Source organism: Salmo trutta, chromosome 17, assembly GCF_901001165.1.
Source record: "Salmo trutta chromosome 17, fSalTru1.1, whole genome shotgun sequence".
Taxonomy (NCBI): domain Eukaryota; kingdom Metazoa; phylum Chordata; class Actinopteri; order Salmoniformes; family Salmonidae; genus Salmo; species Salmo trutta.
In genome coordinates this window covers 32284320-32302103 of record NC_042973.1, presented here as the reverse complement: position 1 = coordinate 32302103, position 17784 = coordinate 32284320, and the positions used below count along the sequence as shown (strand labels likewise).

The following is a 17784-nucleotide window of genomic DNA, read 5'->3' as shown; positions in this document are numbered from 1 at the left end:
ATGGTGAAACTATTCCTACATAAATATTTGAATCAAAAGAAACATTGAACATCTAATAGTCAAATCATAATGTAAAAGCAGGTGAGCTGGTTATACTCTTTTTGGAAATGTTCTGGTGTTTTGTGGTGGAAAACTGAGCCGGTCAAGCATAACACGTCAACCCTGTTACCCATAGATAGACAGGCTCGAAATGTTTTAACAATTTAGAACATTTTGTGAAGCTGGCATTCAATTGCCACTCCCTGTTGCACACAACAAGCTTCCATCCCCCTTTCACAAGGGTTTTATGGCTGATTTAAGATGAAATCATCGACCCTTTTTTTATTTAACCTCTTGAGATGGGGAAATGTTTTATTTTTTAAGTTGAACATGTGCTCTTTGGGGCAGAATGTTAAAATTTGGTCAAATTAAATGTTTTACACTTCTCAAAAGGCACCAAATTGGTGGAACGACCCAGCTGTATTTTAGTTCCCTTGACAGTGCCCTACAGAAGCACACTACAGAAGTGGAGAGCTACTGCTACTTTTGGTTTTCAGTACATTCAAGTAACGTCCGGAATCAAGTGTATTCCCACTTTTACCATCTTACCTACAGCGTCTTTCTGACTCCAAACCTTACCAGCTTCAGGACATGGTCGTTGGCCAACCACATATCCACACCTCTGTTGCCCTTAGTAGCATGTTTGTAACAATACCTATTTATATTATCTAAAGATCAATCCATCAGTCTTATCAACACAATTATTTTCCACTCCGCAGACATATAGAAGCCCATGATGAGTATTTTAGCAGTCCAGCATCAAGTCTGGAGTTGCGTCTGATATTTACAATACGGCTGGATTTTCCCCCCTTTCAAATGCACAAGGACTCAGCTGTTCCTTACTGGACTTACACAACAATGTGTCTATATCAAGGTGGTTCTAGTTGGTCAGATCAGGGTAAGGGTCAGGATAGTATCTGATGAGCTTATGGATCCACCGGTTGTAGGATGTCTCAAGGTTGGGTCTAGTCTGTAGTTGATGATGGGATAAAGGTTTGTCTCTAGTTGATCTGAGGTTCAGGGTAGTGTCTGAACACCTTGTGGATCCACTGTGTGTAGAAGGGGATGTTGATGAAGATGCCAGGGCGGTTGGCACGGGCACAGCCTCTGCCATGGACACTGACCCCCACTATGACCCTGCTCTCTCCTTCCTGGCACACCAAGGGGCCGCCATAGTCCCTCTGACGGAGCGAGACATAAAACATACTTTAGTCAGTACTCTCCTGGTGAGGGCAAACTCTGTTCAAGTGTTTCAGTGCAGAACATTTCATTAGCAGTTCACCAGCCTCCTTACCTCACAGACCCCCTCATCCCTCCTCCCCCCAGCGCAGATCTTGGTGTCTGTGATGTGGAGGTTCCCTCTGTGTTGTTCTCTACACCTCTCATTACTGACCATGGGCAGATGGACCACCTTCAGTACACCCTCATGACCCGTCCCTGAGAGAGAGAAGGGGGGAGATTTTGATCAGTAGAGCTAATGAATAACCAGTTCCTTATCTAGATGATAAAATCTGATGGGTATGATGGTATGTGTGTGTACCTTTGGTTTCACCCCATCCATACATGCTACACATCGTACCCTCAGCAATAGAGCACCCAGCCACCGGCAGCTGAATGGTGTGAACACTGTCTGCAGGGAGGGCAGGCCTTACAGAGACAAAGACATAATCATATCAACAAAAAGTTACTTCAGGAGTAGAACACTATGTAAAACGACCAGCTGTGTTTGTATATTTCTGTTTATGCACTCACTTGGCCAGCCGTATGAGGGCCAGGTTGGAGCCCTCAGGACCACAGACCACATGGGAGATGGAGACTTCCTGTCTGAAGGAGTCGTTAGGAGCCGAGCCACGGAGGTCTGACACACCCAACCACACACGGTACTCACTCAGGTCTGGAACACTGGGTGGAGACAGGTAGATGTAAGTATAGTAAAGAAATAGGTACAGCGGAAGAAAGGAAAAGAGCTCAAAATAAATATTGAGAGGGAGAGAGAGGTCCAGTTACCATGAGGAGAAACACTGTCTGTCAGTGAGAACCCACTCCTCCCGTATAAGAGAACCTCCACACCAGTGACTGGACCTGGTGAAGGAACACAACACACATGATATCACACACTGGGGATGGATCTTCGCTAACTCCAACACTGGGACAGATGGTCTATAAATCTGACACAAGAGCAGTTTACACCTATATAATACAGAGATGCAAAGCCAATTGTGTGTCTATGTGTGTTTGTGTGTGTGTACCCTTTCTGTATGCTGACCATCCAGCTTCCGTCTGTAATGGCAATTGGAGCTCCTCCTACTATCCTGGTCCTCTTATGGATGAAACACAACACCTTGGACACCTCCACTGACAATTTGAGAAAGAGGAAACTATGTTGAAAAAACATGGTTTACCCGAAAAGGTACAAGATGAAACCATGAAAACCAGAAGGCGTGAGTTGAAGGACTGACCTCTCTGTGGAATGGTGTTCTCTGATGGTTCACCTGTATGACAGAGGATGAAACACGAGGTCTCAGTGACAACACAGTGATGATGCCACTACAGCAGTTGTGTGTGTGTGTGTGTGTGTGTGTGTGTGTGTGTGTGTGTGTGTGTGTGTGTGTGTGTGTGTGTGTGTGTGAGAGACTCACATAGTTTGATGCTGCAGTAGTCCCAGGGTACAGCAGTGCTGTTAGTGTAACACCAGGGGCCGTATGTATCTCTGTCAGGGTTCCTACAGAAACTCCCCTCCTGTCTGACAGTCAGCACCGCCGCATCTCTGTCACCACTAAACACACGCAAAGAAGAAGCGTAGAGTTTATATAACAGTGTAAGAGATGCAGTCAGCCTAGCATATTGAGCCTACCACAGGTGTGTATGGTTTCTCACTGTCTTTTTCTCTCCCTCTCTCCCTTACATACACCCACACACCTCCACTGACAGAGAAATGATCGTAATGTTTGGAACGTGACCAACAGAATTCTTTCCCAGACATTCCTGGATGATAAGAAGAGGGGAATTCAGAGGAGGACCCATCACTGACGCACAGCGAGTGTGTGTGTGTGAGTGTGAGTTTGAGTGTGAGAGAGGGATGATCCCTCTGAGTCTCTATAACATAAACAATAAACCGCTGATCCCTGACTAGGGTTGAATACCGGGAAACGGGTTACCGAGATTTCCTGCCCAAACCCTCTTCCTTTTCACGGGATAAATAACTGCGAGAAACCGGTATATTATAATAATTATTTCTATGAACAGCATGATGTGAAATGGAGCTGTTCAATTATATGCAATGTCTAAATCTGTCTTCTCTATGGCCTTCTATCTGCATGCTCAATTCTCGAGTGGCACAGCAGTCTAAGGCACTGCATTGCAGTGCTAGAGGCGTCACTACAGACCAAAGTTCGATCCAAGGCTGTATCACAACCGGCCGTGATCGGGAGTCCCATAGGGTGGTGCACAATTGGCCCAGGTTTGGCTGGGGAGGCTTTACAAGTAGGCCGTCAGTGTAAATTAAAATGTGTTCTCATTAACTGACTTGCCTAGTTAAATAAAGGTTAAATACATTTAAAAATCAACGCGCAGGGTGGGGACAGACAGCTCGTCTCAGTATGAGCGCAGTTTACAATGCATGTATCAGCTCATCATGGTAACTTTTTTTCTGTGACAGGTAGGCCTACATTTGCTGCAGCATCAGCCACGTCACTGTTGATACAAGTTAGTATTCGATGTCCATCCATGTCTGAGGACGTCGGGAGATGATGTGGAAACCGGCCACTAGATGCAACAGTGAGTGCTGTTACCTTCAAGTAGGTTTCAGTTGTAGACGGGGATAGGTTTCGGTTGTGGACAGGGATGGTGGATCTACCTCTGATTCCAAAAGTTGGAAGTTCGAATCCAGCGATAGAAAGCCTATCCCAAACCTTAACCCTTACATTAACCATTCAGAGTTAATGCCTAGCCTTAAGATTTCAGAGTTAATGAATAAACTTAACCCAAACCTTAAAAATGTTGAGTTAATGCCTAAACTTAACCTTAAACACTTTGAAATTTGACGTTTGCAATAACCTCAAATTTTGACATTTGAGAAACATGGATGAACGTCTAATTCTGAAGTGTGACTTTGAGAGCTGGTTAGCAGCATAGATTATGCTACTATAATAAGGACCGAATGCGCATCTAATTTACACATCTCCATCTGGCTTTCGGGGGTCACCTTACCTTTCTAATTGTAAAGACGTTTTCTTTTGTTAAAACAGTCTATCACTCGAACATCATTGCTTTAAATCAGTGCATAAGCAAGCACACTATCGCAATCTTTCTCGCAATCTTTCTCACAATCAATTGCTTTAAAATTGCCTACAAAACAGATAATACTGTTCAAGATTCATATATATGCACTGATATATATATTATTTTATGTACCAGTCAAAAGTTTGGACACACCTACTCATTCCAGGGTTTTTCTTTATTTTTGCTATTTTCTACATTGTTGAATAATAATGAAGACATCAAAACTATGAAATAACACATATGGAATCATGTAGTAACGAAAAAATAGATTAGCCACCCTTTGCCTTGATGACAGCTTTGCACACTCTTGACATTCTCTCAACCAGCTTCATGAGGTAGTCACCTGGAATGCATTTAAATTAACAGGTGTGCCTTGTTAAAAGTTCATTTATGGAATTTATTTCCTTCTTAATTAATTTCAGCCAGTCAGTTGTGTTGTGACAAGGTAGGGGTGGTATACAGAAGATAGCCCTATTTGGTAAAAGACCAAGTCAATATTATGGCAAGAACAGCTCCAATAAGCAAAGAGAAATGACTGTCTATCATTACTTGAAGACAGTCAATACATAAAAGGTTTCTTCAAGTCCAGTTGCAAAAACCATCAAGCGCCATTATAAAACTGACTCGCTTAAAGACCGGCACAGGAAAGGAAGGCCCAGATTTACATCAGTTACAGAGAATGAATTCATTAGAGTTAACTCCACCTCAGATTGCAGCCCAAATAAATGCTTCAGAGTTCAAATAACAGACACATCTCAACATCAACTCTTCAGAGGAGACTGCGTGAATCAGGCCTTCATGGTGGAATTGCTGCAAAGAAACCACTACTAAAGGACACCAATAAAAATAAGAGACAGTGGACATTAGACTGATGGAAATCTGTCCTTTGGTCTGATGAGTCCAAATTTTTGATTTTTGGTTCCAACCACTGTTTCTTTGTGAGACGCAGAGTAGGTGAACGGAGGATGTGTGGTTCCCACCGTGAAGCATGGAGGAGGTGGTGTGATGGTGTGGGGGTGCTTTGCTGGTGACACTGTCAGTGATTTATTTAGAATTCAATGCACACTTAACCAGCATGGCTACCACAGCATTCTGCAGTGATACGCCATCCCATCTGAATTGCGCTTAGTGGGACTATTATTTGTTTTTCAACAGGACAATGACCAAACACACCTCCAGGCTGTGTAAGGGCTATTTGACGAAGAAGGAGAGTGATGGAGGGATTTTGACTGGTACTCTATATATACACACACTGAGTGTACAACACATTAGGATCACCTGCTCTTTCCATGCCATAGACTGACCAGGTGAATCTAGATGAAAGCTATAAAGCTATAATCCCTTATTGATGTCACTTGTTAACTCCACTTCAATCAGTGTAGATGAACGGGAGGAGACAGGTTAAATAAGGATGTTTAAGCCTTGAGACAATCAACACATGGATTGTGTATGTGGTTGAATGGCCAAGACAAAATATTTAAGTGCCTTTGAACGGGGAATGTTAGTAGGTGCCAAGGGCATCAGTTTGAGTGTGTCAAGAACTGCTAGGATGCTGGGTTTTTCATGCTCAACAGTTTCCTGTGCAAATCAAGAATGGTCCACTGGCCAACTTAACACAACTGTGGGAAGCATTGGCATCAACATGGGCCAGCACCCCCGTGGAACGCCTTTGACACCTTGTAGAGTGGAATTTAGGCTGTTTTGAGGGCATAAGGGGGTGCAACTCAAGATTAGGAAGGTGTTCCTAATGTTTTGTACACTAAGTGCATATATATATATATATATATATATATATATATATATATATATATATACTGCTCAAAAAAATAAAGGAAACACTTAAACAATACAATGTAACTCCAAGTCAATCACACTTCTGTGAAATCAAACTGTCCACTTAGGAAGCAACACTGGTTGACAATAAATTTCACATGCTGTTATGCAAATGGAATAGACAACAGGTGGAAATTATAGGCAATTAGCAAGACACCCCCAATAAAGGAGTGGTTCTGCAGGTGGGGACCACAGACCACTTCTCAGTTCCTATGCTTCCTGGCTGATGTTTTGGTCACTTTTGAATGCTGGCGGTGCTTTCACTCTTGTGGTAGCATGAGACGGAGTCTACAACCCACACAAGTGGCTCAGGTAGTGCAGCTCATGCGAGCTGTGGCAAGAAGGTTTGCTGTGTCTGTCAGCGTAGTGTCCAGAGCATGGAGGCGCTACCAGGAGACAGGCCAGTACATCAGGAGACGTGGAGGAAGCCATAGGAGGGCAACAACCCAGCAGCAGGACCGCTACCTCCGCCTTTGTGCAAGGAGGAGCAGGAGAAGCACTGCCAGAGCCCTGCAAAATGACCTCCAGCAGGCCACAAATGTGCATGTGTCTGCTCAAACGGTCAGAAACAGACTCCATGAGGGTGGTATGAGGGCCCGACGTCCACAGGTGGGGGTTGTGCTTACAGCCCAACACCGTGCAGGACGTTTGGCATTTGCCAGAGAACACCAAGATTGGCAAATTCGCCCCTGGCGCCCTGTGCTCTTCACAGATGAAAGCAGGTTCACACTGAGCACGTGACAGACGTGACAGAGTCTGGAGACGCCGTGGAGAACGTTCTGCTGCCTGCAACATCCTCCAGCATGACCGGTTTGGCGGTGGGTCAGTCATGGTGTGGGGTGGCATTTCTTTGGGGGGCCGCACAGCCCTCCATGTGCTCGCCAGAGGTAGCCTGACTGCCATTAGGTACCGAGATGAGATCCTCAGACCCCTTGTGAGACCATATGCTGGTGCGGTTGGCCCTGGGTTCCTCCTAATGCAAGACAATGCTAGACCTCATGTGGCTGGAGTGTGTCAGCAGTTCCTGCAAGAGGAAGGCATTGATGCTATGGACTGGCCCGCCCGTTCCCCAGACCTGAGTCCAATTGAGCACATCTGGGACATCATGTCTCACTCCATCCACCAACGCCACGTTGCACCACAGACTGTCCAGGAGTTGGCGGCTGCTTTAGTCCAGGTCTGGGAGGAGATCCCTCAGGAGACCACCCGCCACCTCATCAGGAGCATGCCCAGGCATTGTAGGGAGCTCATACAGGCACGTGGAGGCCACACACACTACTGAGCCTCATTTTGACTTGTTTTAAGGACATTACATCAAAGTTGGATCAGCCTGTAGTGTGGTTTTCCACTTTAATTTTGAGTGTGACTCCAAATCCAGACCTCCATGGGTTGATAAATTGGATTTCCACTGATTATTTTTGTGTGATTTTGTTGTCAGCACATTCAACTATGTAAAGAAAAAAGTATTTAATAAGATTATTTCTTTCATTCAGATCTAGGATGTGTTGTTTAAGTGTTCCCTTTATTTTTTTGAGCAGTATATATATATATATATATATATATATATACAGTTGAAGTTGGAAGTTTACATACACCTTAGCCAAATACATTTAAACTCAGTTTTTCACAATTCCTGACATTAAATCCAAGTAACAACTCCCTGTTTTAGGTCAGTTAGGATCACCACTTTATTTTAAGAATGTGAAATGTCAGAATAATAGTAGAGAGAATGATTTATTTCACCTTTTATTTCTTTCATCACATTCCCAGCGGGTCAGAAGTTTACATACACAAAGTTAGTATTTGCTAGCATTGCCTTTAAATTGTTTAACTTGGGTCAAACTTTTCGGTTAGCCTTCCACAAGCTTCCCACAATAAGTTGGGTGAATTTTGGCCCATTCCTCCTGACAGAGCTGGTATAACTGAGTCAGGTTAGTAGGCCTCCTTGTTCGCACACGCTTTTTCAGTTCTGCCCACAAATGTTCTATAGGATGAGGTCAGGGCTTTGTGATGGCCACTCCAATACCTTGACTTTGTTGTCCATAAGCCATTTTGCCACAACTTTGGAAGTATGCTTGGGGTCATTGTCCATTTGGAAGACCCATTTGAGAACAAGCTTTAACTTCCTGACTGATGTCTTGAGATGTTGCTTCAGTATATCCACTTAATTTTCCTCCCTCATGATGCCAACTATTTTGTGAAGTGCAACAGTCCCTCCTACAGCAAAGCACCCAGACAACATGATGCTGCCACCCCCGGTGCTTCACGGTTGGGATGGTGGTCTTCGGCTTGCAAGACACCCCCTTTTTCCTCCAAACATAAAGATCGTCATTACGACCAAACCGTTCTATATTTGTTTCATCAGACCAGAGAACATTTCTCCAAGACGTACGATCTTTGTCCCCATGTCCAGTTGCAAACCGTAGTCTGGCTTTTTTTTGGCTGTTTTGGAGCAGTGGCTTATTCCTTGCTATGTCGATATAGGACTTGTTTTACTGTGGATATAGATACTTTTGTACCTGTTTCCTTCAGCATCTTTACAAGGTCCTTTGCTGTTGTTCTGGGATTGATTTGCACTTTTCGCACCAAAGTACGTTCATCTCTAGGAGACAGAACGTGTCTCCTTCCTGAGCGGAATGACGGCTGCGTGGTCCCATGGTGTTTAGACTTGCGTACTATTGTTTGTACAGATGAATGTGGTACCTTCAGGCATTTGGAAATTGCTCCCAAGGATGAACCAGACTTGTGAACGTCTACAATTTTTTTTCTGAGGTCTTGGCTGATTTCTTTTGATTTTCCCATGATGTCAAGCAAAGAGACAGTAGGTCTTGAAATACATCATCAGGTACACCTCCAATTGACTCAGATGATGTCAATTATCCTATCAGAAGCTTCTAAAGCCATGACATTCTTTTCTGGAATTTTCCAAGCTGTTTAAAGGCACAGTCAACTTAGTGTGTGTAAATTTCTGACCCAGTGGAATTGTGATACAGTGAATTATAAGTGAAATAATCTGTTTGTAAACAATTGTTGGAAAAATTACTTGTGTCATGCACAAAGTAGATGTCCTAACCGACTTGCCAAAACTATAGTTTGTTAACAAGAAATTTGTGGAGTGGTTGAAAAACAAGTTTTAATGACTCCAACCTAAGTGTATGTAAACTTCCAACTTCAACTGTATATAGATCCACACACACTACATGACCAAAAGTATGTAGACACCTGCTTTTCAAACTTCTCATTCCAAAATCATAGGCAATAATATTGAGTTGGTCCCCCCTTTGCTGCTCTAACAGCCTCCACTCTTCTGAGAAGAATTTCCAATAGATGTTGGACCATTGTTGTGGGGACAGGCTTCATTTCAGCCAGAAGAGCATTAGTGAGGTTAGGCACTGATGTTGGGTGATTAAGCTGGCTTGCAGTTGGTGTTACAATTCTTCACAAATATGTTCGATGTGTTTGAGGTCAGGGCTCTGTGCAGGCCAGTCAAGTTCTTCCACACCGATCTCGACAAACCATTTTTGTATGGACCTCTCTTTTTGCACGGGGCATTGTCATGCTGGAATAGGAAAGGGCCTTCCCCAAACTGTTGCCACAAAGTTGGAAGCACAGAATCGTCTAGAATGCCATTGTATGCTATAATGCTAAGATTTCCCTTCACTGGAACTAAGGGGCTTTGCCCGAACCATGAAAAACAACCCTCAAACCATTATTACTTCTCCACCAAACTTTACAGTTGGCACTATGCATTGGGGCGGGTAGCATTCTCCTGGCATCAGCCAAAAACAAAATTAGTCTGTTGTGCTGCCAGATGGTGAAGTGTGATTCATCACTCCAGAGAATGCATTTCCACTGCTCCAGAGTCCAAAGGCAATGAGCTTTACACCACTCCAGCCGACTCTTGGCATTGCGCATGATGATCATAAGTTTGTGTGCGGCTGCTCAGCCATGGAACCCCATTCGATGAAGCTCCAGACGAACAGTTATTGTGCTGACATTACTTCCAGAGGCAGTTTGGAACTCGGTAGTGAGTGTCGCAACTGAGGAGAGACGATTGTTACGCGCTACACGCCTACGTACTCAGCGGTCCCGTTCTGTGAGCTTGTGTGGCCTACCATTTTGCGGATGAGCCGTTGTTGCTCCTAGATGGTTCCTCTTCACAATAACAGCACTTACAGTTGACCAGGGCAGCTCTAGCAGGGCAGAAATATCACAAACCCACTTGTTGAACACATAATCTGCACCAGCATCGCATGTTCTCTCCGAGCTTCATTGAAAGAGGTTCGTAATTCAAGTCCTATAATACAGTATAATACAATACAATACAATACAGTAATACAATCCACACTCAAAAATATTAGCCTACTGGAGCTTAAAACATTTATAAACCAAAGAGAGCATAGCCACATTTATGGACTTTTATGTTTTTCTGTCATGCTTATTGTGCGGTAGCATAAACAGTATATTATACAGTGCATTCGGAAAGTATTCAGAACCCTTGACCTTTTCCACATTTTGTCATGTTATAGCCTTATTCTAAAATGCATTAAATCAAATCCAATCCTCATCAATCTAGAGACAATGCCCCATAATGACAAAACATAAACAGGTTTTTAGAAATGTTTGCAAATGTAAAAAAAAAAAACTGAAATACCTTATTTACATAAGTATTCAGACCCTTTGCTGTGAGACTCAAAATTGAGCTCAGGTGCATCCTGTTTCTATTGATTATCCTTGAGATGTTTTAACAACTTCATTGGTGTTCACCTGTGGTAAATTCAATTGATTGGACATGTTTTGGAAAGGCACACACTTGTCTATGTAAGATCCCACAGTAGACAGTGCATGTCAGAGCAAAAACCAAGCCATGAGGTCAAAGAAATTGTCACTCTGACAGAGCTCTAGAGTTCCTCTTTGGAGATGGGAGAACCTTCCAGAAGGACAACAATCTCTGCAGCACTCCACCAATCAGGCGTTTATGGTAGAATGGCCAGACGGAATCCACTCCTCAGTAAAATGCACATGACAGCCCGCTTGGAGTTTGCCAAGTTGGTACCTTAAGGACTCTCAGACCATGAAAAAAAAGATTATCTGGTCTGATGAAACCAAGATTGAACTCTTGGGCCTGAATGCCAAGCGTCATGTCTGGAGAAAACCTGTCACCATCCCTGCGGTGAAGCTTGGTGGTTGCAGCATCATGCTGTGGGGATGTTTTTCAGCTGCAGAGAATAGGAAACTAGTCAGGATCGAGGGAAAGATGAACGGAGCAAAGTACAGAGAGATCCTTGATGAAAACTTGCTCCAGAGCGCTCAGGACCGCAGACTGGGGCGAGGGTTCACCTTCCAACAGGACATTGACCCTAAGCACACAGCCAAGACAACGCAGGAGTGGCTTCGGGACAAGTCTCTAAATGTCCTTGAGTGGCCCAGCCAGAGCCTGGACTTAAACCTGATCGAACATCTCTGGAAAGACCTGAAAATAGCTGTGTAGCAATGCTCCCCATCCAACCTCATAGAGCTTGAGAGGATCTCGAGACTGTAATTGCTGCCATAGGTGCTTCAACAAAGTACTGAGTAAAGTGGCTGAATACTGATGTAAATATGTAAATTCCCTTTTTTATTTTTAATACATTTGCAAAGATTTCTTAACCTGTTTTTGCTTTGTCATTATGGGCTATTGTGTGTAGATTGATGAGGAGAAAAAACTATTCCATCCATTTTAGAATAACGCTGTAACGTAACAAATTGTGGAAAAGGTCAAGGTGTCTGAATACTTTCCGAATGCACTGTATATGCTGTCTTGGATAACTGCACAATCTTTTACACTTTTTTGGGCATGGGCTCATAAAATGTCTTTAATGTATGGCTAATCAGGCTCAGGTGGCATCATGCTTGAATTTTATTGCCGATTCAAGCTCTAATCAAATCGAGACACATTTATATGCTTTATTTGTTTTAGAATGACACTTACGGTTTTGACTGGAAATACCAGGTCAACCGGGGGAAAAGTGATTCATTTTCGGGATGAAACATTTGTAAATTACCCGGAAAATATTAAACTCTATCCCTGACCTCTGACGTCTAACCCCTGGGTGGGAGCCAAGCAGAGGAGCTGTTTGGCTTTGAAGTGTGAAGTGTTCCCGAAAAAGGAAGAGGCTCAGGTTCAGAGGTGAGGCTTGAAGCATGTCCCCCAGATGCTTTCGCACACACACACACACACACACACACACACACACACACACACACACACACACACACACACACACACAGCATATGTTTTCCCTAACCCTAAACCTAACCCCTACTCCTAATTCTAACCCTAACTGTGACCCTAAACCTAACACCTACTGTAAGCTTAAAATAGCCTTTGTCTTTATGGGGATGTGGGGAATGTCCCAACTTTTGTATGATTTCAAAAAGTAGTTTTGAAAGTGGTGCTCACATTTTGTGTTTACTATGTCATCAAATTGTGTACTACGTCATCCATTTTGTTTCATATGTCAGGTCACGCAAAACAAAAAGTGTTTTTGGGACACTTCATCCGTTTACATGCGGAATTCATGTGGTTTGGCATCCACCCACACACACACACAAAGATGTGTAGCGTGTGGTTTTGTTACCTGTTGCTGTGGTCACTCCAGAGGGAACAGGGAAGACCTGACCTGGTCCTGGAAACCTCGCCTCTGTAGTTCTCTCCACTACCTGTGTAGCAGTCTGGAACACATACATGAGACCAAGCTAATGAAATATGAAAACATATTTATGTTAATGTAATAGAATACTACAAACCAGCCCCAGGGGAATATATTGGGAAAACTATACTGATCTATGTTGTCCTGACTGGTAGACCACAACATGACTGTTAGTTGTTTAGCACCCCCTAGTGGCAGTTTAAGTGCAGCAGTGTAGAATTTACCTGTTTGTGTCATGTGACAGGAAGCCGTTTCAAATGTTTATCGCAATGTGTGTGACAGAGTAGTTACAATCATTCAACATCATTCTTTATAAGCTTCATATGACGCAATGTCTGTAAGTACATGCGTTTATTAACACAAGATAAATGTTTATCACATATAATGTTCATGTTTCTGTAAAATATGAATAATTGAGTTAGCTGTTAGCTACTTTGCATTAGCTTCACTGCTATTTCTCCCTAGGGACACCTAGCTGAGCAATATCAAACATACAGTTGCATTCTACTAACTTTATTTTATATGTGGCTCTAGATTGAGTACTCTTATTCCTTATTTCATACATTTAGTACAGTTATTGTGGATGACATTCTGTGCTCTATACTACTGTAACTGAAAACATGTACTTTTGTGTTTGTTGCAGTTTCACACTGTGATTCCAGTAAACTTCCAAACCGCCACCCTGCTTCTCACTGAGTTATTTGAATGAATGTTTAGCTAACTAGATAGCTGGCTAAGGGCTACTGTACATTTAGCAAGTCCAGTATAGTGAAAAGACAGGCACGGCTACCCGTAAGAGAGGAACCTCCATGTTTAGCAGCAAGGACTAAAGATTTAACTTCTTAAGGTATAAGGGGGCAGTATTTTCACGGCCGGATGAAAAACGTACCCAAATTAAACGGCCTACTACTCGGGCCCAGGAACTAGAATATGCATATTACTAGTAGATTTGGATAGAAAACACTCTGAAGTATCTAAAACTGTTTGAATGATGTCTGTGAGTATAACAGAACTCATATGGCAGGCAAAAACCTGAGAAAAATCTAACCAGGAAGTGAGAATTCTGGTGCTTGTAGTCCTTTCAAGTCATTGCCAATCGAACACACAGTAATTTAGGGTTCATTTTGCACTTCCTAAGGCTTCCACTAGATGGCAACAGTCTTTAGAAAGTTGTTTGAGGCGGCTATGATGAACAGAGAGCGAGAAAGAAGGTGGGGAATTTGGTGACCCAGGGAAGGACATCAGTTCATTGGCGCGCATTCACGTGAGCGGTAGCTGTGTTCCAAATGTTTTTCAAGACAATGGAATTGTCCGGTTGGAATATTATTGAAGTTTCACATTATAAAGGCCCTAAAGATTGATGCTATACAACGTTTGACATGTTTGAACGAACGTAAATAAAACTTTTTTTACTTTTCATCGTGACATTTTCCGCGCGCTTCCTACACTTGGAGTAGCTAACTGAACCCGCTAACAACAAGGAGCTATTTGGACATAAATTATGGACTTTATCGAACAAAGCAACATTTATTGTGGACCTGGGATTCCTGGAAGTGCCTTCTGATGAAGATCATCAAAGGTAAGTGAATATTTCTAATGCTATTTAATATTTTAGATGACTCCAAAATGGCGGGTATCTGTATTGCCTAGTGTATTTTTCTGAGCGCAGTACTCAGATTTATTGCAAAGTGTGCTTTCGTCTTGAAGCTTTTTTGAAATCTGTCACAGCATTAGCATAAAGGAGATGTTCATCTATAATTCTTTGAATGACAGTTTAATATTTTATCAACGTTTATGACGAGTATTTTGTAAATTGTTGTGCTGATTCAACGGCAGTATTGGAGGAAAAATATTTTCTGAACGTCACGCGCCAATGTAAAATGGGGTTTATGGATATAAATATGAACTTGATCGAACAAAAAATACATGTATTGTGTAACATGATGTCCTAGGAGTGTCATCTGATGAAGATTGTCAAAGGTTAGTGCTTCATTTAGCTGTGTTTTGGGTATTTGTGATGCATCTAGTTGCTTGGAAAATGGCCGTGGGGTTATTTGTGTCTATGTACTCTCCTAACATAATCAAATGTTTTGCTTTCGCTGTAAAGCCTTTTTGAAATCGGACAACGTGGTTCAATTCAGGAGAAGTGTATCTATAAAATGGTGTAAAATAGTCCTATGTTTGAGAAGTTAGAATTTTGACATTTTGTGGTTTTGAATTTGGCGCTCTGATTTTTTACTGGCTGTTGAATAGTGTGAACCGTGGGTGGGATGATAGGTTAACGGGCTGTCATCTCGGCGCAGAGCAAGCCATCACGACATCGCCAGCTTAAGTCTTCACCTACATACCACGCTTACCTCACATCATGGAGGAAAGTAGTAAGGAAAATTCTACACAGAAAGATGAAAACATTAAAGAGAAACATGGAGCATTCGATGCACAGTCTATAAGTTTGCGCTCTTACAAATCATCAGTCAGTTCGAGGTCATCAGCCAGTTCAAGGACTAGTATAGTCATTGCCAAAGCGAAAAAAGTGAAGTTGGCTTTGTCTTTGGAAAGGCCAAGCTGGCTCCCCAGCCAGAACTCACTATCCCTAGACTGGAACTATGCGCAGCCGTGGTGGCAGTCCAGATTGCAGAGTTGATAGTTGAGGAGATGTATCTGAAGTTTGACAGCATCACATACTATTCGGATAGTGGTGCTTGTGTACATCCACAACCAAACAAGGGGGTTTTACGTCTACGTGAGCAACAGAGTTCAGCGCATCTGGCAATCCACGTCCACAGACCAATGGAGGTACGTGCCCGCAGATCTCAACCCAGCTGACCATGAGTTTAGATCCGTAACAGTAGCCCTCCTCAGCAACACGACATGGCTGTCTGGACCAGCTTTTCTTCAGAATCCTGCCCTGCACTCCTCCAAATCTCTAGAGTTGTTTGGCCTTTGTGATGACCCTCCCACTCTGTCTGCCATATTCTCTCTCTTTGCTCTTGTTTCCTTATTAGGATGCCGGTGGGCGGAGCCGGGAGGGTCGTCAGCGACATGGGAAACACCTGGGCCCAGGTCTGTCCCAGGATAAATAGACCTCTTCCACATTCATTGGGAGACTCTCTCCATGCAGACACACTATTGTGTATTTGTATATAAGGTTACTTCAGTTAATAAATATATTTTGTTATTCTTTACTCCACGTTGTCTCCCTTTTTGTTACAGGCTTCGAGCCGGTTCATGACACCTTATCAACTCTGCTTCCGACTCTGAGATACGGCCACAGGTGACTTACAGGTGACCAAACGCTTTGAGCGTTTCTCCAAATGGAACAGTCTCATAAGGACAGTAGCACGCTTAATCCACATAGCTTGGACCTTCTCTCAGTCTGCACAAGAGAACAGCTGCCATGGATGGAACATCTGTCTGAAGAATCCCACTGAAGAAGAGCTGGAAAGAGCTGGAAAGAGCCAAAGTCCTTGTGATAAAGAGTGTCCAAGACGAGTGTTATGCAGAGGAATTTAGGTGCATAACAGCAGAACGCAGTTTTCCTACTGACAGCAGTCTACGAAGTCTGCATCCTATCGTTGACAGTGATGGGCTGCTCAGAGTTGGAGGCCAAATCAAGCAATCTAAATTAAGAACAAACAATGTCAACACTATCATCATTCCAGGTCGTCACCACCTGGCAACCTTGCTTGTGCGTCACCACCATGAAGCCATGAAACATCAAGGGAGATATTTCACAGAGGATGCCATGCGAGCAGATGGACTCTGGTTGGTTGGCGCTAAGAGATGTATCAGTGGTGCACTCTTCAAGTGTGTCGTGTTCAAGAAGCTCCACGGGAAGACGAAACACCAGCAAATGGCGGAACTGCCAGCTGAGTGGCTACAGGTAGCACCACCTTTCACCTACGTCGGTGTGGATGTTTTCGGCCCATGGGAGGTGGTCTCACGCCGCACCAGAGGAGGACATGCCAATAGCAAATGGTGGGTGGCGATGTTCTTGTGCTTGTGCACAAGAGCTGTACACAAAGAAGTAATTGAATCACTAAGTGCTTCCAGCTTCATAAATGCCCTGAGAAGATTATTCTCAATCAGAGGTATAGCGAAGCAGATAAGTTCAGATTGCAGTACAAACTTTGTTGGTACTTACTGAGGATGGATGGATCAAGCTCCAGTTCAGAGAGCATGGAGAGTTATCTCCAAGAACAGAAATGTACCTGGGTGTTCAACCCACCTCACTCATCCCATATGGGTGGTGCATGGGAACAGATGATTGGTATTGCACGTCGTATCCTTCACTGCATGATCCTCTAAGGTGGAACTTCACGCCTTACACACAATGTCCTGACAACACTGATGGCTGAGGTCACTGCTGTGATGAATGCCAGGCTCTCATCCAAGTATCTTCAGACCCGGAATCACCCCTCATCTTCATCCCAGCTATGCTCTTGACACAGAAGACTGGTGTCCCCCCTCCTCCACCAGCCATGTTCAGGGAAGTAGAACTCTACAAGCAAGAGTGGAAGCAGGTACAAAGTCTGGCTGACACCTTTTGGAACAGGTGGTGGCAGGACAAGAGGACAGATCTTAAAGAAGGGGAAGTTGTCTTAATGAAGGACAGTCAGGCTAAAATAAATAAATGGCCTATGGCTGTCGTTGTGAACACCCTTAACAGCTGGGATGGGATAGCGAGGAAAGTCAATGTGAGAATTGTCAAGGAGGGAACTCTGAAGGTCTTCTGTCAGCCTACCTCTGAAGTGGTTCTCCTTTTTTCTTCAGAAGACCCCAGTGGTCAGAGTTAGGTTTATGGGGGATCGTTAAAAACCCCAGGTGGGGAGTGTTCTGGACCTGTTAGTTGTTTAGCACCCCCTGGTGGCAGTTTAAGTACTTTGCATGAGCTTCAATGCTATTTCTCCCTAGGGACACCTAGCTGAGCAATATCAAG

At 43.4% G+C, this 17784-nt stretch overlaps 1 protein-coding gene across 1 annotated transcript in view; it reads right to left on the bottom strand.

The window, feature by feature from the left end:
• Positions 1-361: 361 nt before the first annotated feature.
• Positions 362-17784, bottom strand: part of hgfb (hepatocyte growth factor b) — a 34855-nt gene continuing 17432 nt past the window's right edge. Inside the window, exons 10-18 of the mRNA XM_029696519.1 lie at positions 12774-12867; positions 2679-2815; positions 2499-2531; positions 2289-2394; positions 2047-2121; positions 1792-1941; positions 1580-1686; positions 1334-1476; positions 362-1220 (exon numbers count right to left, since the gene is read on the bottom strand). Coding sequence (XP_029552379.1) covers positions 1041-1220; positions 1334-1476; positions 1580-1686; positions 1792-1941; positions 2047-2121; positions 2289-2394; positions 2499-2531; positions 2679-2815; positions 12774-12867 — 1025 coding nt within the window. The 3' untranslated portion in view covers positions 362-1040. The remainder of the gene's footprint in view (positions 1221-1333; positions 1477-1579; positions 1687-1791; positions 1942-2046; positions 2122-2288; positions 2395-2498; positions 2532-2678; positions 2816-12773; positions 12868-17784) is intronic.